This window comes from Podarcis liolepis (genome assembly GCF_965112155.1).
Source record: "Podarcis liolepis genome assembly, chromosome: 2".
Lineage (NCBI taxonomy): Eukaryota > Metazoa > Chordata > Lepidosauria > Squamata > Lacertidae > Podarcis > Podarcis liolepis.
This window is the reverse complement of record NC_139555.1, coordinates 110,292,251-110,318,096: the sequence shown is the minus strand read 5'-3', so window position 1 is coordinate 110,318,096 and position 25,846 is coordinate 110,292,251. Positions and strand designations below refer to the sequence as shown.

Genomic DNA, 25,846 nt, shown 5'->3' with positions numbered 1-25,846 from the left:
CCTTCAGAATGGAGAGGTTTGATCTTCTTGCAGTCCATGGGAATCTCAAGAGTCTCCTCCAGCACCATAATTCAAAAGCGTCAATTCTTCAGCGATCAGCCTTCTTTATGGTCCAGCTCTCACTTCCAAATACCCAAATACAGACGGTCATTTACCCTCGCTAGATTGAACGTGTTGCCATCTGCCTTACTGCAGGGCAGATTCGAGGGTAAACCATATGTGGAACGAGTCTGCCCCTGCGGCTCGATGGAGGTAGAAACTATCTCTCATGTCTTGTTACGCTGCCGTTTCTACAGGAGTATACGCTCGGTATTTATCACTCCTGTTATACAAAAATCTCCAAATGGGTCCAAACTTCAATGTCTAAAACTCCTGGTAGAGGACAAGGATCTAGAGATCACGCCAAGGGTGGCCAAATTCTGTGTGACTGCCGTAAAACCTAGGGAACAAGCTGTACTACCAAAATGATTAAGGTTTTAAATGACAATTTAAAAGGGACCGGTTGGTTAAAGGCATACAGGTCGGAGCCAAACAGTACAAACTGAGAGCATTTGCAGATGATTTAGTATTGACGCTACAAGAGCCAGAATCTAGTACTAAAAGAGTTTTAGAACTGATTCAAGAATTTGGTCAAGTGGCAGGTTTTAAATTGAACAAGTTAAAAACTAAGGTTTTAGAGAAAAATTTAACACCGATTGAAAGAGATAGGTTTCAGAATGAGACAGGATTGACTGTGGTAAAGAAAGTGAAATATTTGGGGATTAACATGACAGCCAAAAATGGGAACTTATTTAAAGACAACTATGAAAAATGCTGGGTCGAAGTGAAAAAAGATTTAGAAATCTGGTCAAACTTGAAGCTTTCACTGCTGGGTCGTATTGCTGTGATAAAGATGAATGTATTGCCAAGAATGTTGTTTCTGTTTCAAACATTGCAAATTGTGGACAAAATGGATTGCTTCAAGAAGTGGCAGAGAGATATCTCTAGATTTGTCTGGCAGGGCAAGAAGCCCAGAATAAAATTTAAGATATTAACAGATGCAAAGGAAAGGGGTGGATTTGCCCTGCCAGACCTTAATCTTTACTATGAATCAGCAGCCTTTTGCTGGTTGAAAGAATGGCTACTTCTTGAAAACACAGACATTTTAGACTTAGAAGGTTTTAACAATGTATTTGGATGGCATGCATATTTATGGTATGATAAGGTCAAAGCACATAAAGTATTCAAAAACCATATTGTCAGGAAAGCATTGTTTAATGTCTGGGTAAGATATAAAGACTTATTGGAAAATAAAACCCCAAGGTGGTTGTCACCAATGGAAGCAAAAGCTCAGAAAAGGCTCAGTATGGAGGCCAAATGGCCGACATATTGGGAAATTTTGGAACAAGAAGGAGACAAATTGAAATTGCAGAGTTTCGAAAAATTAAAAAACAAAGTGAGAGATTGGCTTCATTATTATCAGATAATGGAGGCATATAATTTGGACAAGAAAATCGGCTTCCAGGTGGAAAAGTCAAAATTAGAAACAGAACTGTTAGAACCCAAAACTAAGAATCTGTCAAGAATGTATAACTTGCTGTTGAAATGGAATACTCAGGATGAAACGGTGAAATCTGCTATGATTAAATGGGCACAAGATGTTGGACATAATATTATGTTTGCTGACTGGGAACAGTTATGGACCACAGGTATGAAGTTTACGGCATGTAATGCCTTAAGAGAGAATATTATGAAAATGATATACAGGTGGTACATGACCCCAGTCAAGCTTGCAAAAATCTATCATTTGCCCGATAACAAATGTTGGAAATGTAAAGAAACGGAAGGTACATTCTTTCACCTTTGGTGGACGTGCCCAAAGATTAAGGCTTTCTGGGAAATTATATATAATGAACTGAAAAAGGTATTTAAATATACCTTCCTGAAGAAACCAGAGGCCTTTCTCCTGGACATTGTCGGCCAATTGGTGCCAAAGAAGGACAGAACTTTTTTTAGGTATGCTACAACAGCAGCAAGAATACTCATTGCAAAGTATTGGAAGACACAAGATTTACCAACTCTGGAAGAATGATCGACTATATGGAATTGGCAGAAATGACTGGCAGAACCCGAGACCAGGGAGAAGAGTTGGTGAAAGAAGACTCGAAGAAATTTAAAGACTATTTACAGAAATATTGTAAAATTAATGAATGTTAGAAGGATGTTGGATAGAAACTAAGCGGTTTCCAGCTGTAATGCTTTAGGAGATACGGGGGAAAAAAGGTTTATAAATGGGTAAAAGCTTAATGGTAAGGATTTGCTCAACTAACAAATTGAAGTGGAATACAAAGAAGGGAGGTATGAGGAGGTCTGGGGAAATAAGCGTAAGGAAGATATGTTATGGAAAAGTATTTTTTTAAAACTGTTTTTATGTTGTATTTTGTATTTTGTTTCTTTTTTTATTGTTATATTTTAAAAACCTTAATAAATATCTTTTGGGGGGAAAATGTTTTAAATGACAATTTTAGTGATCAAGATTTAATATATATTTTTAACTGCTGCTGTATCTGAATTGTCTCTATACCCAATTGCAATTCAATGTATTCCTGTTGTGTTTTATGAGTTTCCTGATATTGTAAGTGAGCCGGAACTGGTCTGTGACCGCAGTAATAAAATTCAATTCAATATTGCGTAGGGGTTCAGTCCCTAGGAGTCAGCACCCCTGTAGTTGCTCCCTGGTGACAAGGGGTGCACCAGTTTCTATTTCACCACAGGTACCAAAATGTCTTGGGCCTGACCTGCAACAAACTGTCAATTCTTATTTTTATTACGTATTAGCATCTTTTGCCTCTCTCTGTTTAGTTTGGTTTATGCTTTACATTGTTTCTGCCTGACTGAAAAATACAATCAAATGCATTGGGGGGAAAGAGTAACAAAATAAAATGTGGAGAATTGGGGGGGGGGGGCAAGAGAACTGGTGTTGACTGTTTCACCCAGCTCTGGCTCCTCCTTTTTCTCATCTTCTTTCTTAAAGTGGATGGGATAATTGCTTTTTCCGGAGGGTGTCTAACGCAACATATTTTTGTTTTGGTTATAGCAGGCAGGAAATATGTCTCTAGATTGCATATGCTTGACAGTGCATGGGAGCCGAACAGTGTTGGAGGCAAGACAGCAAACAAGGGCGTGTTCACAATATACTTCCTTCCCCTCTGCCTGAGAAAGCAAAGAGCATGCTGCAGCTACTGCTGCCACTGTAGCAAAGGCAGACGCCAAGGCATTCATTGGAGGCCGAATCTGCTGCATCCTCAGTAGTCCCCTCACTGCTCCCCAACCTGTGGATCCTTCCACCTGAAGCCTCATGCTCCCACCAGTCCCAGCCAGCACCATGGTCAGCAATGAGGGGAGCTGGAGTCTCTGGAGCATCTGCATCATAGAATCATAGAAGCATTGCATTGTAGAGTTGGAAGGGACCCCAAGGGTCATCTAGTCCAACCCCCTGCAAGGAAGGAATCTTTTGCCCAAAGTGGGGCGCAAACCCATGACCCCGAGATTAAGTGTCTCGTGCTCTACTGGGTGTGCTATCCCAGGACCGCTGGTTCCCCACCTCCCTCTGTAAAGGGCAGTGTACACTCATGGGGCTTATGCAAACAGAACAGACGGACAGACAAGTCCTGCAATCCCACACCCATCAAAGCCTTGTCTGTTGCCTTTACATAATAATAATAATCAAAGAATCGTAGAATTGGAAGGGAGCCTGAGGATCATCTAGTCCAACCCCCTGCAATGAAGGACTATGCAGCTGCCCCGTACGGGGATCCAGCCTGGAGCCTCGGCGGTATCAGCACCATGCTCTAACCAAATGAGTAGGAGTAGTAATAATAATAATAATAACAACAACAATAACAACAACCCATCTGACTGGCTTGCCCCAACCAGTCTTCTAACAAATTTAAACACAGGAAAACATCACACATTTTAAACATCCCTCTACAGGGCTGCCTTCAGATACCTTCTAAAAGTTTGTTTCCTTGGCATCTAATGGAAGGGCCTTGCACTTCTACCGAGAAGGCCCTCTGCGTGGTGTTTGAAGGGAACACAAAATAAGATGCAAAGGGGAGGGACGCCTTGTCTTGCATGAGGGCTGAAGCGGAGTTGTGGCTGGGGCACTTCTGAGAACTTGCCTGAAAGAAGGGGGGGCGGGGAGAGGGAGGGAGGGAGGGGGGGAGAGGGGAGCGGCTACTGAGTTTCCTCTCCGAGCCGAGAGAAGAAGCCGAGGCTTGACTTTCCGAGCGACTGCTTCTCTTTCGCAGCGCCTCGCAAAGGACAGGACAGCGCAGAACGGGAGCAGCGGGAAATTATGCGCCAAGTTCTTCCCAGAGCCTTGGAGCTGGCAAAGATCCCGAAAAAAGCTGGTCAGGATGGAAAGGGGGGAAATCTTCGCCCCCTCCCCACCCCCCAGCGCCAGTGAAGAGAGAAGTGAGGGGAATGAAGCCAGTCCTCTTCGCAAATCCCCTTTGGAACACCCAACAGGCAACGAGACTGGAACGAACGGATGGAGGTAGGTCGTGGAAAGCTTTTGTGGATTCACAGGGGTTAACATAAAAAGCAGGTGTCTAGGGGTGGTTCATGGGCACAGCAAAGAGGGGAGGCGGGGAGGGACAGCTGTCCCCCCATTAATAAAAATATATAAAAACACATAGCTAACTGAGGTTCTCTCCCACCCCCCAAACTAAAGACCTAACCCGCTCCAACAAAAATCTTAGCTACGCCCAAGGTGTGGTTGGAATTGGCACCGATTGTGGGCTTAGGAACGAGGAGACCACAGAAGAAAGGATGCTAAGGGATTGATTGGGGAAAGGGAAGCTGGAGGAAGCGAGAAGGAGAAGGAGACAGAGGCAAGGCTAGGGAGAGAAGCAAAAAGGACAGGAGACAAATGTAGCAGGAGACATAAATAAGGAACGGAGGTTCTCTTGTGGAGCACTGGGGCCATATGAAGTTCAGTATGTCTCCACTATAACCCTCGCTGCAGCAGGCACCATTTTACAATCTCATTTATTTGTAAAATCGGCCTTATGGGCAGGACCTGACATGAAGGAAGTGGAGAAGGTTAGGGTAGAGAAAGGTGGTGAAGTTGAAATCGGAGGCTCTAATTAGGCTGCTACCTCCGTCGCCATCTTGGCCTCCCAAGTTCTTAACCCGAGGTACCACTGTATATCTATATCAAGTTTTTTGGTTGTTTTTTTTAAAAAAAAACACATGACAGAGGAGCAGGTTGATTACAATGCTGCTCTGTCCGTCTTCAAAAGAGGTCCGGGCAGGAGAACATTTGAGTGGGGAAGACCAGCAAGAAGCCACTTTTGATTTACCAGAGCTGTCACATTCCAGCACCGGGGCGGGGGGTGTATTCAGGTAGGTAGCCATGTTGGTCTGACGCAGTAGAAATACAGTGGTACCTTGGGTTAAGTACTTAATTCGTTCCGGAGGTCCATACTTAACCTGAAACTGTTCTTAACCTGAAGCACCACTTTAGCTAATGGGGCCTCCTGCTGCTGCTGCGCCGCCGGAGCACGATTTCTGTTCTCATCCTGAAGCAAAGTTATTAACCTGAAGCACTATTTCTGGGTTAGCGGAGTCTGTAACCTGAAGCGTATGTAACCTGAAGCGTATGTAACCTGAGGTACCACTGTAATTAAAAAATGTCCAGTAGCACCTTAGAGACCAACTAAGTTTGTTCTTGGTATGAGCCGAAGAAGTGTGCATGCACACAAAAGCGGGTGGCGCTGTGGTCTAAACCACAGAGCCTAGGGCTTGCCAATCAGAAGGTTGGCAGTTCGAATCCCCGAGACAGGGTGAGCTCCTGTTGCTCGTCCCCTGCTCCTGCCAACCTAGCAGTTTGAAAGCACGTCAAAGTGCAAGTAGATAAATAGGTACCACTCCGGCGGGAAGGTAAATGGCATTTCCATGCGCTGCTCTGGTTCACCAGAAGTGGCTTAGTCATGCTGGCCACATGACTGTACGCCGGCTCCTGCAGCCAATAAAGCGAGATGAGCGCCGCAACCCCAGAGTCGTCCACAACTGGACCTAATGGTCAGGGGTCCCTTTACCTTTAAGGTGCTACTGGACAATTTTTTTATTTTTTTTATTTCTAGTGGATTATATTGGCATTGCTGAATTGCTGCTCATCACTGAAGGCAAACTGTGAGATGTGGCATCAGAGCAAGAGACCCCTGACCTTGCTTTGGTGCTCCCTGAATCTGTGCTCTGCTGAAGATGAGTCGACTCTGGGCTCTCATTTAAGGGGAAATCCTTTCAGAAAGCCCAGTAAGGACCGAGTGATTGGTCCTGCTTGAGCTGCTTACAGCTTAGAGCAGAGCTTTCCAAACTGTGTGTTTTATGGGGTCTCACAGGGTCATGCCCATCTACCTGGTCACACGCAGGAGGAGGACGCTCCAGACAGGTGTGACAGGAAGTCCTCCTGCCTGGAGTAACATCCTCCTGTGTGTCCACTCTGGGCAAATAGGAATACTTCACTTGCTTATGTTACATCCCACATCCAGTTTGCTAGTAAAGCTGTGTTGTGAAATGATACAATTTTAAAAAGTGTGTCACCAGCACGAAAAGTTTGGGAAGCTCTGGCTTAGACTATTCTGCAGGAGGGCATGGAGGCCGCAACCTTGAGGAGAGTCCTCCTGCTTTGTGGTGAGGATATTATACTGCAACATTTTGTGGCTGGCACCACCAGTACAATATTTGACTATGTTAAGCTGTCATACAGAACTGCCTTGGAGTTGTAGCATCCCACAAAGGTGTTAAACACAGAGTTCTCCAAAGCTCTGTTGGATCAGTCTCATGAGCGCTTATGGATATATGTTTTATTTGTTCCCTACCACACAGGCAAAGTTCATGGCTAAAGTCTTCCATTGCTCTCAATGTTGTCCTCTCTATCATCATCGTTGTCCTTGCAGTAGGTAAGTTGCAGAAACTTGGATGCTACTTTCCTTGAAGTTTCTCTTCAGCCACCCGGGATAGCTCAGTCAGTAGAACATGAAGCTCTTAATCTCAGGGTTGTGAGTTCAAGACCCGTATTGGGCAAAAGTTTTCATCTTCAGCACTAAAGGGATTACAGAGGTACCTCAGGTTAAGTACTCAATTGGTTCCGGAAGTCCGTTCTTAACCTGAAGCATTATTAACCTGAAGCAGACTTTCCCATTGAAAGTAATGGAAAGTGGATTGATCCGTTCCAGATGATGAGACCATAAAATGAAGGCAATAATCAATGTACTGTATTATAAAATAAATAAGACAGTATTTTAGATTTAAAAAATCTAATTCTTTTATTACATGCACTCATTGTTTGGATGGGGGCTCAGGGTCCTCTTCCACAATCACAATCGGCTTGGCTCCCGGCATTTGCGGAGGCCTCAGAGAGCTCCTGCAGCTGGAGGCCAGTCGCAGAGCCTCTGAAGGCCCTGCAGGCACCGCGGATGTCAGGGCTTGGCTCCTGGCATTTGCGGAGCCTCTCTAGGCGCCACGGATGTCGGGGCTTGGTTCCTGGCATTCGCAGAGGCCTCAGGGAGCTCCATAGTCCCCGCAGATGTCCGGGTTTCCTCCAGGCAGCAGTGAGGCCTCCAAGAGCTCGGACAACTTACTTCCGGATTACAATCGTTCGTAACCCGAAAAAACGTAAGTTGACACGTTCGTAACCCGAGGTACCACTGTATAACAGTTCCAGCAGAATTTGCTTTAGAATGGCAAATACTATGGGACAGGGAGAACATAGGGATGACATCATACGTACAGCACCCCAAAAAGGCACATACATCCAGCACTGGATGCCTATTATCATGTAGCCTTATGAGGCTTTGCCCTCGGGTGGGAAAAATATTGCGCCTGGGAAAGGGAAGTGGGAGTCAACAGACACTCAAGGAATAGTTTCGGAGAAAAAGGTTTTATTTCTACCATCCATGAACTGGTAGAAGGAGCAAGTGTGATAAGTCACAAAAAGCATGCACGAAGTTCACAGTCATGTGCACAAGCATATATACCCCTTTCCAGTTCCCTCCTCCTTTCTCCTCCCTCAGGAGTCCTGCCCCATGTTGAGGTTCCTGAGCATGTACAGAAAGCTGTCTTGGGACTATTGTGGACTCTTGGCAGAAAGGGGGTGGGGGGGTTTCAGAGTGTTCCCGTTGTTTCATTCTTGTGCTTTGGCATGGTTCCCGGAGAGAAAGCAAGTTGCAATGTGGTTCTGAGAAAGGCCTGAGAAGACAATGGGCTCTGTTCTCTACCTTGTTGCAATCTTTTTAGTTACAGCAAGCGGAATGTTTCTGATGCTTAGCTGCTGAGAAAATGATTTTGAAAAGCTTTGAGAAGCTTTGAGCCTGCTTTGGTGGGGGGTGACTTCGGGCCTAGGTGAGGTCACCTGTCCTCACCTTCCTTCAATCGCAGTGTGTACACAAAGGGAGCTTTTCCATAATTCCCAATTTTTCTTCCCTTGGTCTTGGAAATTGAGATTACCAAGCTCCCAGTTCTCCTGCTCCCCTTTGTCTCCCAGCAATGGGGCAAATTCCTGAGCTGTATCCTAGTCAGCCTGCATGAGTGTTCCCTGCAAGGCCAGCCCTATCATGAGGCAGAGTGAAGCAGCTGCCTCGGGTAGCAGACGGGAAATGGGTGGGAGAAAGTAACGATGAGCTGTTGGAGAAGAGAGTTCTCTGTGCTGCTATTATCTGCCCTGTGGCCCCATAGCTCCTGCCCTCAGATATGGTGGAGGACAGTGTCTGGTTACAAGTGTAAGATTCAAGTGCCTATCTGTGCATGGAATTGAGAGTGAATGCTTTCTTGTCTTTCACTTAACAACAAGATATTTGGGCTGATTCCTGGCTTCCGGAGAGGCTTCCTGTAGGTGTGGTTGTCATCCTGCCCTTGGCAACAGAACATTGTTTCTCTTTAGAGACTGTGTGCCTCACTTTTGTTACTTTCAGCTAATCTTCCAAGATGGCTGGTGGATGGAATGTACTGTAGATGTATTGTAAAAAGGGATACATATATGCTTAAGATATATGTGACTTGTGTTTTGCACTTGGGAATTGCAAAAGAATACAAAAAAAGTTATGTTTTAAGGAGTTGTGAGGTAGATAGCTAGGCCCTACTCTGTTTCAGCCGAACAATCCCAGTTTCTGTCTGTGCTTCTCGGCGATAGCTGGATGAATAATCTGGTATCACTGAATTCTCTGTACCTATCTTAGTTCTTTATAACAGAACAGAGCAACCAAGTTACAACCCTGTTTTTGCTGAATGTTGCCCATATAACTGGACAAGCTTTAGAAACAAATGCTACTACTTTTCGGAAGAAGAAGGGGATTGGAACTCCAGCTACATGTTTTGCTTCTCAAACAATGCGTCTCTTGCTAGGATTGAAGAGGATGAAAAGGTGAGGTGTGGAAACATTGTCTGTCTGTCCCAGTATGTTTCTGAGCACAATTCAAAGTGTTGGTGTTGACCTTTAAAGCCCTAAATGGCCTTGGTCCAGTATACCTGAAGGAGCGTCTCCACCTCCATCGTTCTACTGGACACTGAGGTCCAGCGCCGAGGGCCTTCTGGCGGTTCCCTCGCTGTGAGAAGCCAAGTTACAGGGAACCAGGCAGAGGGCCTTCTCGGTAGTGGCACCCGCCCTGTGGAACGCCCTCCCACCAGATGTCAAAGAAATAAACAACTATCTGACTTTTAGACGACAACTGAAGGCAGCCCTGTTTAGGGAAGCTTTTAATGTTTAATAGGTTATTGTATTTTCAAAGCCATGGTTTGTTCGAGAAACCACAAGTTAACCATGAGTTGTCCTATGGGTGGTCAAAGAAACCATGGCTTTGGCTCGTTTCCCAACTGCTCTTGCCTCATGCTTTTGTAGCTTGGTTAGTGGTCAGACAAACCATGGTTAAAGAAGGGTGCTGGGTTAGCACATAACACTAAGTGATTGTTAAAACAAACAAGCATTTGTAATTATTATTATTATTATTATTATTATTATTATTATTATTACCCCGTCCATGTCTCCCCAGCCACTCCAAGCAGCTCCCAACAGAATATTAATAATAAGTGCTTTTTTCCTTTAAAAAATGTTTAGGGGTACTCTCGCTTTCCTACTCATATTGAAATACTGTCCCTTAGATTCACAAAATGTTTTGAGGTATGCATACCCCTGCCTTCCCCCAGAAAAAGCACTGATAATAATAATAAAGCGATAGAACATCAAACATTAAAAACTTCCCTAAACAGGGCTGCCTTCAGATGTCTTCTAAAAGTCAGATAGTTATTTATTTCCTTGACATCTGTTGGGAGGACGTTCGAGAGGGCGGGTGCCACTACCGAGAAGGCCCTCTGCCCGGTTCCCTGTAACCTCACAGTAGGCAGTGAGGAAACCACCAGAAGACCCTCAGAGCTGGACCTCATTGTCTGGGCTGAACGATGGGGGTAGAGACACTCCTTCAGGTATACTGGGCCGAGGCCGTTTGGGGCTTTAAAGGTCAGCACCAATACTTTGAAGTGTGCTCGGAAACACACTGGGAGCCAATGTAGGTCTTTCAGGACCAGTGTTATGTGGTCCCGGCAGCCACTCCCAGTCACCAGTCTAGCTGCCGCATTCTGGATTAGTTGTAGCTTTCAACAAACCATAGCTTCAGATCAGTAAGTACCGTATTTTTCGCTCTATAACACGCACCCGACCATAACACGCACGTAGTTTTTAGAGGAGGAAAATCCATAGGCATGCCACCCGTAGGCATTTCCTCCATAACACGCACAGACATTTCCCCTTACTTTCTAGGAGGAAAAAAGTGAGTGTTATGGTGCAAAAAATACGGTAAATCACATAATTCTAACCCATAGTTTAATAAACAATAGTTTAATAAACCACGGCTTATGTGAACCAGGCCATACTGTTGTTTAATCATTAAGTTCAACTATTATGTAGCACAAAGGAGCTGATTTAAATACAAAAATAATTGCAGGGTCATAGCAGTAAACATTGAGCACATAAAATATTTTTTGTTAAAAAGTATTTATTTAAAACAAACAAACACCCCACCCACAGTTGTATCCTGTGCTGGTAGCTGAACTGAGTTAAGAACTCCATCCAACACTTGCTGTTAATGAAACAAATGCAGGAAATAGAATGAGGATGTTAAAATGATGAGAGAATAATAATTATGTTAAAAAATGTTAGAGAATAGTTCTTTAAAATATGTTTTTTTATTTTTGTGTGTTATATTTGTTATAAACTTGGAAAACGAATAAAAAAATGGGGGGGGGGATGTTAGAGAATAAGAATAACTAATAAGCAGGATAAGATAATATGTCCAAAAACCAGAATGGGAAGCTGAGGGAAGTCGTGGGGGGAGGGGGAAATTGGGGAACAATATCTTTGTTATATATTATATGATATTCGAATGTCAAAAAATGGTAAAATGTTAATAAAAATTATTTATATAAAAAAAGAACTCCATCCAACAAGTTGCTCTTTCTTTTTTTAAAAAAGAAACTGGTAAACATTTTGGATTTGTGTAACATTTTCAGTTGCACTGTGAACATGGCACTTCAAGGCTCTAATACCTTCTGGTCTTTTAAAGGCTTATTGTAAACGGCATGACATGAAGAGGAGCTACTGGATTGGCATCCAACCAGGGACGGGAGAGACCCGGAAATGGCTAAATGGAGACACAGCGAAGTGAGTCCTTCCCATAAATACTGATAATCAAAAATGAAATGTTTCCCAAGACAGCTCAGTATATCATTGTTTATCGAAGGGCTTCTTCCCTAAGCAACATAATTTTGAACAAAATCACAACTCCCCTGAAATGGGAGTTTAGAATGCAATTTATTTAAAATCCTGCAGGTGAAGTGCTTCAGATCACAGCAGGTGCTACAATAACTATGTTCTACTTTCACTGTCGGGACACGGGTGGCGCTGTTGTTGGAGCCTAGGACTTGCCAATCAGAAGGTTGGTGGTTCAAATCCCCGCGACGGGCTGAGCTCCCGTTGCTCGGTCCCTGCTCCTGCCAACCTAGCAGTTCGAAAGCATGTCAAAGTGCAAGTAGATAAATAGGTACCAGGAAGGTAAACAGTGTTTCTGTGTGCTGCTCTGGTTCGCCAGAAGCAGCTTAGTCATGCTGGCCACATGACCCGGAAGCTGTACGCCGGCTCCCTTGGCCAATAAAGCGAGATGAGCGCCGCAACCCCAGAGTCGGCCATGACTGGACCTAATGGTCAGGGGTCCCTTTACCTTTACTTTCACTGTCAGAGGCAACCAGTTGAGGGGAATTGCAAGTGGGCAGAGTGGTGCTGCCCTCAGGTCTGGCTTGCAGGCTTCCCACTATGAGAACAGGACATTGGACTAGGTGGGCCATTGACCTGACCCAGGGGTAGGCAACCTAAGGCCCTGGGGCAGGATGCGGCCCAATCGCCTTCTCAACCCGGCTCACAAACGGTCCAGGAATCAGCGTGTTTTTACATGGGTAGAATGTGTCCTTTTATTTAAAATGCATCTCTGAGTTATTTATGGGGCACAGGAATTTGTTCATTTCCCCCCTTCAAAATACAGTCCGGCCCACTACATGCTCTGAGGGACAGTGGACTCACCCATGGGGTTGCTGACCACTGACCTGGACTGTATTTTGTAGAGTTAAGTTTTTACCTCTATCTTCAGTACATTTTATTTTGTGGCTGTGGCTGATGCAAATAAAGATACTTCTGATTCCGATTCTTTTTACAAGTCTCACAAAGCAGTGCCGGGCTTGTGGGGTGCTGCAAGTACACCCCTCAAAGCAGGGCAGGATCAGCCAGCCAAGCTCCTCACTTTACGGCCAGGCAGGTGCCAGCAGGGAACACTCTGCCGCTGCGCTATTCACATGCGTTCCAGGTGCCAAGTGAAATTGAGCTGCATTCTCCTAACTTGTCAATACCAGTTTATTGTTGTAGGGGAGACATTTGACCCTTGCCTGACTCTATATTTTGTGCTGCAGGATGAAAGTCATTGGAGAAGGAAAATGTGCCTATTGGAAAGCGCAAGATGGCAACGCCACAGCCTCAAGGTGCACCTCAGCACATCAGTGGATTTGCAGCAAATCTAAAAGTCACGATGAAATATGAATGAAAAACGTGTTAAAGCTAGTAAACGTAGTTTCTTCCTCCATAGTGTTGCGCTACGGCTACCATCATCCCTGTCCATGCTGGCTGTGGTTAATGGGTGCTTGCATCTTGTTCGCCACCCACCCCTGTGTTATACAGAGGTACCTCTGGTTATGAACTTAATTCGTTCCGGAGGTCCGTTCTTAACCTGAGGTACCACTTTAGCTAATGGGGCCTCCCGCTGCCGCCACTGGTGAGCGATTTTTGTTCTCATCCTGGGGCAAAGTTCTTAACCCGAGGTACTACTTCCAGGTTAGTGGAATCTGTAACCCGAAGTGTTTGTAACCTGAGGTGTTTTTAACCCGAAGTACCACTGTATAGGGATGCCATACGACCCAATTTCCTCCGAAAATGGCATCCTGGATAATTTTTCGAAAGCTGGGCAAATGTCCTGGGAAACTGGCAATGGGGTTTAAATTGTGCCAGAAATGCTTTAGAAAGTGCCAAAAGTGGAAAATAACCCCCACACCATACTGGTTCCCATAGCTAGAGTCTGCAAAAGCAGAGGGACACATGACTCTCAATAAAGGACCAAGCTCATTGCTAACACATACACACAGCCACACGGACGCGGAACCCCATACAGTATTTCCCCACACAAAGAGGCAAGTCTGTCGTCAGTCCGGGGGGGGGGGATGGACCTCTGTGACCTTCCAGATGCGGTTCGACTCCAACTCCCAGCAGCCCTTGTCAGCATAGCTGTCAAAGTTTCCCTTTTTTTAAAGGAAATTCCCTTATTCCGAATAGAATTCCTCGCAAGAAAAGGGAAAAGTTGACAGCTATGCTTGTCAGGATGCCCAGTGGACAGCAGTGTTGGGAACTCCCGTCCAGTAACGAGAGAGACCCACAGCTCACTTGAAAACACACACACACACACACACACACACACACACACACACACACACACACAAACTTGGGCGAGAATGCTTCTTGCGAGATCTGCCGCCCAACGCAGAGCAAGGCGAGGGGAGATCAGCGCTTCCCATTACTCAACCGCAAGCCTGTGCGCTTTTCTGGGCATCAGGGTGCCTTGTACTCGGAGTCGATTCTCTCTCCGGGCCGAAATGGAAGGCGCTCGGAGGCGGCCAGCACTTCGCTCGCTCGGTCCCCTGGTGCCCTGCGCGCCCTGGAGCCGCCGAGCCGCCGGCAAAGAGGAGGCGGAGATGACCCCGCTTGGCAACAAACGGCGCTCCGCCAACTTCTCCTCCTCCTCCTCCTCTTCCGCCCTGGAGATCCTCCTATCAAAGCCTGACGACGAGACACCCGCAGCGAATCCGGCGCGCCACTTTCCTTTGCGCGCAAATTCAAATTGCAAAGTTGAGCAGCGGGCGGGTGCTCCCCAGAGCTCCTCCGGACATCTCCCGTCTTGGAGAAAGCGCGTGCAGAGCACGGGCCAACCTGTGCAGGTACGGCGATTAAAAACCAGCGAATCGGGAGCGCGGGGGTCTCGACGTGGGGGCGACAGTAGCGGCGGGGACCGCCAGCCACGATTGGGAGGGGGGGGGTGTCGTTGCATTGCAGCGCAGTTATCTCAGCTAAAGCATCCAGGACAGATGGCCTTCCAAGCTCTGCTTAAGAACCTTGCGAAGATCCACTTGCGAAGCTAAGCAGGGTCCGGTATGGTTTCAAACGGGTTGGGGGGACAAGTGGTGACATCCCTGCATCGCACGGGGTTGGGCTAGATGACCCTCGCGGTCCCTTCCAACTCCACGCAGTTTTTCTTGAGAGGAGCGAGAGCACAGTCTTTTTACCTTGTATGGCTACAGGAAAGATGGAAGCCGGATCAAAATCCGAGGAAGAGCATTTGGACACTCGCCACCCGCATGTTGACCTTGAGCAAAGGGAGGCATCAGGTAAGGCATCTCCTTTGCTCCAAGTCTTTGTTCCTGCAGGTGCCGCCTAAACACTTTGCTTCTTTATGACAGCCCTTTGGCTTCAAGACCTGCATTGCACTGGACTCTCTGCCTGTGAGGCTATTGTTTCTGCTCCTCCCAATACTGCCTTACTATACAGTCCAGGCCATGTGTGCTCAGATGTATGCCTCGCTTTGCATAGTAGAGCTTCTTCTCTTGCAAGCGTGGTTTCCCGTTCGCTATAATGGGAAAATTAAAAGCAGCTACAGCTTTCTCTCCTTTTGGCCAGATCAGGTGACAGCAAAAACTGCAAGGTTTTTAGTGGGAGCAATTAGAATAAGATCTCTTATTTGAGTATTGGTGTAAACTCCCAAAATGTATTTTCTATAGTTAAGTTTTTACCTCTATCTTCAGTAATAATATAATAATAATATTATAATAATTTATTATTTATACCCCGCCCATCTGGTTGAGTTTCCCCAGCCACTCTGAGTGGCTTCCAATATTTTATTTTATTTTATTTCATTTCATTTCATTTCATTTCATTTTATTTTATTTTATTTTATTTTATTTTATTTTATTTTATTTTATTTTATTTTATTTTATTTTATTTTATTGCTATGGCTAGTGGCTAATTCCAGTAAAGATTCTTCTGCTCTGCTCTGCCTTTTGACCAGAATGAATGAGCTGAGTAGATTAAGCAGATCCAGTGTTTGTTTTTTGCTGGGGAAGTAAAAGGGATTCACTTTCCCCCATGATCCCTTATGAGGGATCCTTATCCAGCCTGCCCTTCTTAAGTTCTCACAAATGCTTATGAGTTTAGCTTTTCTTTTTCCCTCTTTCCTCTGTAGCATCTTCCAAGATCTGGAAATACCTATCAATTAAAGATATTCTCATAGGCATCCTCGTTTTCCTGGTCATCGCACTTACCATTACCATTATAGCAGGTAAGTTTTCTGAACCTCAGTGTTACTCCCTTAAGCTTTTTCTCTTCCCTCTTGGGTCTGAGGTAGCTGCATACCTTCAGCCAGCTTCTCAAAATCAGAACTTTGGCTATTGCCTGGCTTTCAGCCACTGCCATGTCTGACAGCCTTGCCCCAAATCAGTAGTTCAATGATCCATATTCTTACAAGGACACACTGAGACCATGTGCTTTGGCCACAGATGGGAACATCTGGCATTGGGGGGGGGGAGATGCTTAGCCAGAGGGTTAGAGCAGGGGTTGGCAACCTAAGGCCCGGGGGCTGGATCCGGCCCAATCGCCTTCTCAATCTGGCCTGCGGACAGTCCGGGAATCAGCGTGTTTATACATGAGTAGAATGTTTCCTTTTATTTAAGATGCATCTCTGGGTTATTTGTGGGGCCTGCCTAGTGTTTTGACATGAGTAGAATGTGTGCTTTTATTTAAAATGCATCTCTGGGTTATTTGTGGGGCAGAGGAATTCGTTCATTCCCCCCCCCCCCAAAAAAAAAAATACAGTGGTACCTCGGGTTAAGAACTTAATTTGTTCTGGAGGTCTGTTCTTAACCTGAAGCTGTTCTTAACCTGAAGCACCACTTTAGCTAATGGGGCCTCCCACTGCCGCCGCACCGACGGAGCACGATTTCTGTTCTCAACATGAAGCAAAGTTCTTAACCCGAGGTAATATTTCTGGGTTAGCGGAGTCTGTAACCTGAAGCGTATGTAACCCGAGTTACCACTGTATAGTCCGGCCCCCCACAAGGTCTGAGGGATAGTGGACCGGGCCATGGCTGAAAAAGGTCCCTGACCCCTGGGTTACAGGGTGGTATGGTGGTGAGGTCAGAGCAGTGCGGATGCACCAGCAGAGCCTATCTGACACTCCTGCGCAGCCCTGACCTCGCCACCTTCTCAGCACCCAGATAACACTGGTCAACAACAAATTTGTTGTCTGTGTTTTTTCAGTTGATTTAGGACGAATCTGATGCGCTGAGTCCAAAAATCACATTGGTTTTGCTCAATCAGGTCAAGTTTTTGAGCTATGGCCACATGTCGTTTTTTAATGTTTTTGTTCACATGTACGCTTGTGTGGATCATTTTAGAAGAAATTGGTGGGGGTAAAATGCCATGTCGATCTGGGCGCTGAGAAGGTGGTGAGGTCAGGGCTGTGCAGGAGTGTACTATTTCTGGGTTAGCGGAATCTATAACCTGAAGCGTATGTAACCTGAAGCGTCTGTAACCTGAGGTACCACTGTATGCCTCTCCAAATGGGTGGTTTGGGCAGGTTACCCCAGTTTTCTATTCCTTCCACAGTGACAGCCCCCAGAGAAGCCAAGCAACCGGGTCATCAGCTGGTTCCCTCCGCGCTCTGCGGTCTACCATGTCCACATCACTGGATTGGCTATGCGGGACAGTGCTATCACTTTTCGACGAAGAAAAGGAATTGGAACTCCAGCAGAAGCTACTGCGAGTCCCACAATGCCTCCTTGGCTAGGATTGAAAGTGAAGAGCAGGTATGAGAGGGGTCCTTTGGCGCGAAGGGGTGATGCTCGTCCCCTCTTAGGCAGCATGATGAAATGAGTCACTTTATCTTTGAAGTTAACTACGCATCGTAACCTTGAATATCTTGCAGAATTTCAGTATCTGCTTTTAAGGGCAAAACGACTTTGGTGTTGGAGACAATCTGGAGAAATGATGGAAGGAAGGAAGGAAGAATATATACCGTATTTTTTGCTCCATAACACTCACTTTTTTCCTCCTAGAAAGTAAGGGGAAATGTCTGTGCGTGTTATGGAGCGAATGCCTATGGATGGCGGGGGGATCTGCTGCAGTCGTGAGCAGAGGATCCATGGTTCCCCTTCCTCCCTCCTCCGTGACTCCTCCGGGAGAAGAGCCACTGAGTGGGGAGAAGAGAGGGACAGAGAGCCTGGTTACAAAGCACAGATCCACATGGATCCTCAGGATTTTTGCACTGGGTCACCCCAAATTCACCATCAGATCACATAGCATGTCCATGGCTACAGCTTGCACCAAAAAAACCACGCACCCACTGTTGCCTGGGGCCGCAGTGGTGCAAAAACGTGGTTACAAAGCATGGATCCTCAGGATTTTTTGCATTGAGCTACCCCAAACTCACCATCGGATCATATGTCTGTGGCCACAGCATGAACCACAAAAATCATACATCCACTGTTTCGTTTAGAATATTTTTTTCTTGTTTTCCTCCTCTAAAAACTATGTGCGTGTTATGGTCGGGTGCGTGTTATAGAGCGAAAAATACGGTGTGTGTGTGTATATATATATATACATATATATATACACACATACATACATATCCGTTTCCCCCTGACAGCTGTTTCCCCACTCAGCATCATTTCCCCCAAAATCCTTGCTTACCAGGCGAAATCCTTGCTTACCAGGGGCACAGAAAATAATAATAATAATAATAATAATAATAATAATAATAATAATAATAATAATTTAATAATTTACAGCCCATCTGACTGGGTTGCCCCAGCCAATCTGGCGGCTTCTAACATAACATAAAAATACAATTATGCATCACATTTTTTTAAAAAAAAAACCACTCCTGTCATTTCTCTGCTCTAAATTTCCTACTCCTGGTGCTGCTTCACTTTAAAAAAAAGAAGGTGGGTCACTAAACTCCTGGTTTATATGACATATCATGCAAAGCCCATGATCAATAAGAATATTATTCCTCAGAAAAAGAAGCAAATCCCATTGAGTTCAACAAGGCAATAATAATAATAATATCCCCCGCCCATCTGGCTGGGCTTCCCCAGCCACTCTGGGCAGCTTCCAACAAAATATTAAAATACAGTAATGCATCAAAAATTAAAAGCTTCCCTAAACAGGGCTGCCTTCAGATGTCTTCTAAAAGTCCAGTAGTTGTTGTTCTCTTTGACAACTGGTGCGAGGGTGTTCCACAGGGCGAGTGCCACTACTGAGAAGGCCCTCTGCCTGGTTCCCTGTAACTTAGCTTCTCGCAGCGAGGGAACCGCCAGAAGGCCCTCGGAGCTGGACCTCAGTGTCCGGGTAGAACGATGGGGGTGGAGACACTCCTTCAGATATACTGGACCAAGGCCGTTTAGGGCTTTAAAGGTCAGCACCAACACTTTGAATTGTGCTCGGAAATGTACTGGGAGCCAATGTAGGTCTTTCAAGACCGGTGTTATGTGGTCTCGGCGGCCGCTCCCAGTCACCAGTCTAGCTGCCGCATTCTGGATTAGTTGTAGTTTCTGGGTCACCTTCAAAGGTAGCCCCACGTAGAGCGCATTGCAGTAGTCCAAGCGAGAGATAACCAGAGCATGCACCACTAATCTCCGATAAGTGTGTATAAGGGGCTGGTGGGGGGGAGTGGATCTGGCCAAGAGTTCAAATCCTGACCGCCTGTGGGCAACTTTGACAGCTGGGGAGCAAAGGCACAGGGCTCTGCAGGTGCCAACTGATAAAGCCAAGGATATAACAGGTGGATGTGGTTGGGCCAAACAGAGTCACGGGGAAATTAGGACCCGGCCCAGGCCTAGTTGGGTCCATGAGCTGGAGGTTTAAAGGATTAGCTACCATTGTATATACACCATGGCAGCCGCTGGGAAATGAAGAAAAGGAAGGCAAAAGAGAAAAGGGTGTTTGGAGAAGGGAGTGGCACTGGTGAAGTTGTGGACTCTCCTTCCAGGGAGGTTTTTAAGCAGAGGTTGCATGGTCATCTGTCATAGATGCTTGAGTTGAGATTCCTGCCTTTCAGGGGGTTGGACTAGATGACCCTCGGGGACTCTTCCAACTCTACGACTCTGTGACCATTGGCTTTCTCTCCACCCACAACAAACATGTGGCTTCAAGACATTACCCCAAAGGGAACACAGCCCTTGAAAGAAAAATAGGTTGCCTACTCTTGTGTTACACATGCTAGGGAGTAAGCCCCACTGAACGCATTGAAATGAATGCATATATTATTATTGTATATAATAAGAATAAGAATAATAACAATAAAATTTTATTTATATCCCGCCCTCCCCAGCCGAAGCTGGGCAACAACAATAAAAGTAACACAGTTTACATAAAATCACAATCAATTAATTGAAATGCAATCTAAAATCAATTCAAAATCAAATTAATGGCAACCATGACTGTTATCATCAACTAGGTGTACTTGCTGACGTTTTCATCTGACATGTTGACGTGTGCCTGCGAGTTTACTGGCCGAAGTTCTTATCTGTGAATAGATCAGGGCAGAATTCTAACATCCATTTTCTCTGGTCTTCAAAGGAGTATGTGAAGCGTCTCGCTGGCAACCATGACTTCTGGATCGGTCTCAGAAGAGACCCAGGTCAACCCTGGAAATGGCTAAATGGAGAAAATTCAACGTGAGTCCCTTTCAGTTTTCGGTGCTGAGGCGTCAGCAACCAAAATGTCTCCAATTCACTGTTAACGGGATGGATTTTCTGACTATTATTCTTCCCAGTATAATTCTGAATCAGGTGTCAAAATTTATGCGCAGCTGAAAGCCAGGCGCAATACCAAAAAGACCGAATAAGAAACTCAGTTTCATTGAATCTCTGTAGGTAAACAGTTCCCTTTATCTTTCATAGTTTGCTTTCTTTCATAGATTGCTTTCCCCTACAATAAGCAACGGATGGATTTAGAAACAATACTTAAAATAAGAAAGCAATGGCAGACTTTATAGGGATTTGTTTATTATTTTTGGTGTGCTGTCAATAATCTTGATGCATTTATGATATGCTGACGGCCGCAACCTTAGATAGAGGAAAAACCTGAAAAATTGTATGAACCACAGTTATGACAAGTGATTGAGGCCTGTTGAAGCATTCATATCTTTGGTCATCAGTTTCATGAAAATCAGCTTGTAGAGGCTCCGAGGGCCTTCTGGAAGTTCCCTCACTGCAAGAAGAGAGATTACAGGGAACCAGGCAGAGGGCCTTCTCAGTAGTGGCCTCCGCCCTGTGGAACGCCTTCCCATCGGATGCCATGGGAAAAAAACAACTATCTGACTTTTAGAAGACACCTGAAGGCAACCCTGTTTAGGGAAGTTTTTAATGTTTTATCCCTTTTTATTTTCATTATTAATATTCTGTCAGGAGCCACCCAGAGCGGCTGGGGAAACCCAGCCAGATGGGCGGGGTATAAATAATAAATTATCATTATTATTATTATACAGTGGTACCTCGGGTTACAGGCGCTTCAGGTTACAGATGCTTCAGGTTACAGACTCTGCTAGCCCAGAAATATTACCTCGAGTTAAGAACTTTGCTTCAGGATAAGAACAGAAATCGTGTAGTGGCGGCGCAGCAGGAGGCCCCATTAGCTAAAGTGGTGCTTCAGGTTAAGAACAGTTTCAGGTTAAGAACGGACCTCCGGAACAAATTAAGTTCTTAACCAGAGGTACCACTGTATTATAGTAGAGATGTTTCAACAATGAGCTAGTTTCCTTTTATTACCGTATTTTTCGCCCCATAGGACGCACTTTTTCCCCTCCAAAAATGAAGGGGAAATCTGGGTGCATCCTATGGGGCGAATGCAGGCTTTCGCTGAAGCCTGGAGAGCGAGAGGCATCGGTGCGCACCGACCCCTCTCGCTCTCCAGGCTTCAGGAAGCTATCCGCAAGCCTTGCAAGCCCGGTGGGAGTTCCCGCGGGCTCACAAGGCTTGCGGGCAGCAGCCTGCAGCCCCCGCGAGTGTCCGCAAGCCTCGCGCGCCCGGCAGGAGGTCCCACCGGGTGCGCGAGGCTTGGGGCGGCAGCTTGTCGCCCGAAGCACGGGGAGCCCTCCGGAGGGCTCCCCCTGCTTCGGGCGAGTGTCTGCAAGCCTCGCGCGCCCGGCAGGAGGTCCCACTGGGTGCGCGAGGCTTGGAGCGGCAGCCTGTCGCCCGAAGCACGGGGAGCCCTCCGGAGGGCTTCCCCTGCTTCGGGCAGGTGAGCGCAAGGCTTGGGGCGGCAGCCAGGGCTGGGGGGGGAAATAATTTTTTAAAATTCATTTCCCCCCCCCCAAAAAAAATGAGGTGCGTCCTATGGGCCGGTGCGCCTTATAGGACGAAAAATACGGTAAACTCTGCTTACATCTCCATCCTTTTCTGGGCCATTTTATTTTAGTCCGCCAGGTTTTTCTCCCACCCACCACCTTTGTGCTAGACTTTAGAAAAAGCCTGAAGAAAGATCATCTTGAGCTATGTGCCTGCCGCTTTGATACAGGTTTGTGATGCTTTGTGTTGCAGACTCAGAATCGCAGGAAAAGGTGGGGAATGTGTCCATCTCGACAACGAAGCCATAGCTGCCGCCTCGGGCTGCCACACAGAACTTCCTTGCATCTGCAGCAAACCTTCTGCATGTACAAGTTCTAATTGTTTATCAGCCTCATAGCCCAAACACTGGAGGAGAGCTGGAGGGAGGGAGTAAAGTCAAGAAAATAAGGAGCCAAGATGACGAAGCCAAGATGAATGAAGTGGGTAGGATACCACCCTAAGTATGGCTAGGAATTTGTTCTTAAATGCAAATACACTCAGAATTTGTACTATTTGGGCAGCCTTGGAGGCTGCTATTAGATACTCCCCAGCAACTGCTTTGTGGAGCATCTAGTAGGATGGGGTACAATTTAAACTAATTATCTCGTATTTGAAAAATACTCAGCCATGCAGTTAGAATGCTTAGAAGGAGTGATACTAAAATGAAATGGAAATGGAGTTCACCGTAAGGGAAAAGACAACGTGCACTTAGAATTTTGCCATGTTTTATATATATATATATATATATATATATATATATATATATATATATATATATAAAACATATTATTTTCAACAGTAATTAAACATACTTTTACATCTTCAAATTTATTTATTTTTTTAATTTCTTTTTATTGAGTTCTTTACAGCAAAAAACATAAAAGCATTAAGAAACAAAACAAAGAAAAATACAAACAACAAAAGAAAGAAAAAGAACCGAAGACAACACATATAGCAAATAAACAAACAGATCAACTCTAAAACGCTAATTGACTTCCCTCCATCTTGGCTTGAGCTATACACACACCATACCTCTCTGCAGTTTTATTTGACCAAATCTACGCCGCAAGTTTTACGTTTCACCTACTGCGATTTTAATACTTCCTAGATTTGCTTCAATGTATGTTACAAATTTGTTCCAATCATTAATAAACTTTCTACTTTTTTGATGCCTGATTTTCTGTGTCATCTTTGCTAATTCTATATACTCAAATAATTTAATTTGCCATTCTCTGACGGTTGGGATATTGGGAGTTTTCCAGTTTTGCGCAAGCAGTATCCTGGCAGCGACCGTTGCGTACTGGAATAATATTTGATCTTCTTTTTTAATCTCCTCTCCAATCATTCCCAAGAGAAAAGCCTCGGGTTTTTGGGGAAAGGTGTATTTCAATATTTTTTTTAATTCATCGTAAATAAGTCCCCAAAACCTTTTCACCTCTTCACCATCTTCAGATTTTTGACTTCCATCAATCCTGTCTGAAAATCTTCCAATCTAATCTCTCGGTATGCATTTCTTATCTTCCCTATTACATTTCAAACTCATAACCAATATCTCTATCTTTTTCTACTTTGTAACACTTCGTATATTTCTCCTTACAAAGCTTCTTGTAGTCCTACTAGCGTAATTTGTTGATCAGAGTTGCTCTTCGAATAATTCATATACTTCTTCCAATCTTCTGTAAATCTCTGGTCCCGCAAGTTTCGAATCCTTTCTGTCATTTTGTCCAATTCTGCATAGTCCATTAATTTCGCCTGCCATTCTTCTTTTGTTGGAATTTCTTCTTGTTTCCATTTCTGGGCTAACAAATGTAATATAGAAGTTTTAGGCTGAATTCTGAAGGTTTGTAGTAAGTGACAGCACTGAGACACTTCGGTGTAGTGGTAAGAGTGTTGGACTAGGACCTGCGAGACCAGGGTTCAAATCCCCGCTCAGCGACAAAATTTGCCACGAGACCTTGGACCAGACACTGTCTCTCAGACTAACCTACCTCCCAGGGTTCTAGTGAGGATGAAATGGAGTGGGGAAGAACCCAGTATGCTGCCTTGTGGACACTGACACGTTGATCTACCCTAACCACATGGTAATTATTGTTTCGCAAACTTATTTTTTCTTTATTTGTATAGTTTTGCAACCTAAATATTTGTATTTTTCAGAGTGGACCATGGCTTCTTCAAGCAGACAAAAATGTGTAAACAAACCTGATGCCTTTTGTTGTGTATGTGGCTGCTACGCACTTCCTCGTCAAAGATGCAATATAACAGCGTTTGTGAGGTGTGCCTATAACAGCTACTTTGAAATTCCCCTGGGCGACCAAGGCAAGAAATGGGCTCCGCATATTGTTTGTCACAATCGCGAGGAAATGCTTAGAGACTGGACTAAAGGAAAATGGAAGAGTATGCCTTTTTGGGGTTCCCATGGTTTGGTGAGAACCCAAGGGACTGCTATTTTGGTTTCCCACTGGTATCTACAAGTGGTTGCTATTCAGGTACAGTGGTACCTTGGGTTACATACGCTTCAGGTTACAGACTTCACTAACCCAGAAATATTACCTCAGGTTAAGAACTTTGCTTCAGGATGAGAACAGAAATCGTGCTCCGGCGGCGCAGCAGCAGCAGGAGGCCCCATTAGCTAAAGTGGTGCTTCAGGTTAAGAACAGTTTGAGGTTAAGAACGGACCTCCGGAACGAATTAAGTACTTAACCCGAGGTACCACTGTACTTGGTAAAGCCTTTCTGTTGTCCAAGGAAGAAGTTGACCATTTTGAGATCCACACAGATGGTCCAGTTGTGCTCCTCACCATGTTCACTTCCTTCATCTTCAGAAGAGACAAACCCCTTAAAAACTGGAATTGGGAGTTCCTCAGAGTGCGGGATAGGTCTAATTGCTGAAGGAATACTGGGATAGGCGACAGAATGTCAGTTTTTCTTGCCAATACCCTTCATATTGACCAGACAAAAATAGCATAACAAAAGGCATAAGGCTTGTTTACACATTTTTGTCTACTTGAAGAAGCCATGGTCCGATCTGAAAAATATTTGAGTTACAAAACTATAAAAATAAAGAAAAGTTAAGTTTGCAAAACAATGATTACCATGTGGTTAGGGTAGATCAATGTGTCAGTGTCCACTTATCCCCAGTGTAAATATGACACACAGACAAAAGTCGAAAATTGAAAAATAACTATAGCACGTACACAAAAATCGATTTCAGATTTGAAATCAGCATTGAGAAAACATATAAGAACAGTTGAAAAATCTCATGCAAAAGAAAATGGGGGCAAAAATTGTTCCCCAGTTTACTGTGTATCCCAAGTGAATACATTTTTTTTGCATACCTCCAATTGTACATAGATATACGTGTCATTTTCAATGCTATACATGTCATGCTCAATGCTATACAAGTCACTTACATTTATACTTATATTGTACTTCTTTGGTTATGTGTTTAATAAAATATTGAATTCTTGCATTGTGAAAAACAAAGATTATGGTGAAAAGTGAAAAACATGAATTGCAAAAAAAACCTAGAGCTTACAGAACAAAACCAACTTCAGATATGAAATCAGCATGTTGAAATTAGGTTAGAACAACTGCAGGTGTCAATGCAACAAAATTTTTGTTTCCCAATGTTGTAAATGAAACACTAAAGAGAGAAAACTAGTATTTCAATTTTTTTAAAGTCAGCTCCTTTGTAACAAAACTTTGTAATAAATATTGCTTCACAGCATTTTGGCTCTTAGTCCTCCTTTGATGCGTGCTTCAGCCACTTGTATTGTATTGTCTATAAACCTAGAAATCCAGAACAGCGAGTAGACAATAATAAAACATGCTTGTGGGTCATAGAA

The 25,846-nt window shown here is 44.7% G+C and overlaps 3 protein-coding genes and 1 long non-coding RNA gene across 6 annotated transcripts in view; 3 read left to right on the top strand and 1 right to left on the bottom strand.

The window, feature by feature from the left end:
* Nucleotides 1-20: 20 nt before the first annotated feature.
* LOC310702280 lies at nt 21-2,664 on the top strand. Its single transcript, XR_014523432.1, has 2 exons — nt 21-501; nt 2,516-2,664. It is a non-coding gene; the product is annotated as an uncharacterized lncRNA (long non-coding RNA).
* Nucleotides 2,665-2,971: 307 nt separating this feature from the next.
* The window catches only part of LOC310701933 (killer cell lectin-like receptor subfamily B member 1B allele A), a 71,965-nt gene continuing 49,090 nt past the window's right edge, over nt 2,972-25,846 (bottom strand). The window contains exon 5 of the mRNA XM_083493485.1: nt 2,972-4,160. Coding sequence (XP_083349611.1) covers nt 3,981-4,160 — 180 coding nt within the window. The 3' untranslated portion in view covers nt 2,972-3,980. The remainder of the gene's footprint in view (nt 4,161-25,846) is intronic.
* LOC310701827 (early activation antigen CD69-like) overlaps nt 4,268-25,846 on the top strand; it is a 98,947-nt gene continuing 77,368 nt past the window's right edge. Inside the window, exon 1 of one of the 2 annotated variants that reach the window (XM_083493256.1) lies at nt 4,268-4,537. In XM_083493256.1, coding sequence (XP_083349382.1) covers nt 4,398-4,537 — 140 coding nt within the window. In that variant the 5' untranslated portion in view covers nt 4,268-4,397. The remainder of the gene's footprint in view (nt 4,538-25,846) is intronic. The other variant, XM_083493258.1, reaches the window with a different exon arrangement.
* On the top strand, nt 13,137-25,726 carry LOC310701956 (C-type lectin domain family 2 member D-like). Of its 2 annotated transcripts, XM_083493526.1 has the most exons (6): nt 13,137-14,562; nt 14,923-15,009; nt 15,861-15,956; nt 17,282-17,481; nt 20,255-20,352; nt 22,216-25,726. In XM_083493526.1, the coding sequence occupies exons 2-6, from the start codon at nt 14,928-14,930 to the stop codon at nt 22,358-22,360; spliced, it is 621 nt and encodes a 206-aa protein (XP_083349652.1). In that variant the 5' UTR covers nt 13,137-14,562; nt 14,923-14,927; the 3' UTR covers nt 22,361-25,726. The 2 variants fall into 2 exon arrangements, with proteins under 2 accessions (XP_083349652.1, XP_083349651.1); XM_083493525.1 differs by lacking the exon at nt 13,137-14,562 and having other exon boundaries at nt 14,599-15,009.

Excerpts from the sequence above, each read along its gene's own strand:
- LOC310701956 (XM_083493525.1), top strand. The coding sequence starts at position 14,913 with ATGGCTACAGGAAAGATGGAAGCCGGATCAAAATCCGAGGAAGAGCAT. Across the intron at positions 15,957-17,281 it reads TACCATTACCATTATAGCAG|TGACAGCCCCCAGAGAAGCC; the intron begins GTAAGTTTTCTG and ends TTCCTTCCACAG. Across the intron at positions 17,482-20,254 it reads GGATTGAAAGTGAAGAGCAG|GAGTATGTGAAGCGTCTCGC; the intron begins GTATGAGAGGGG and ends TGGTCTTCAAAG.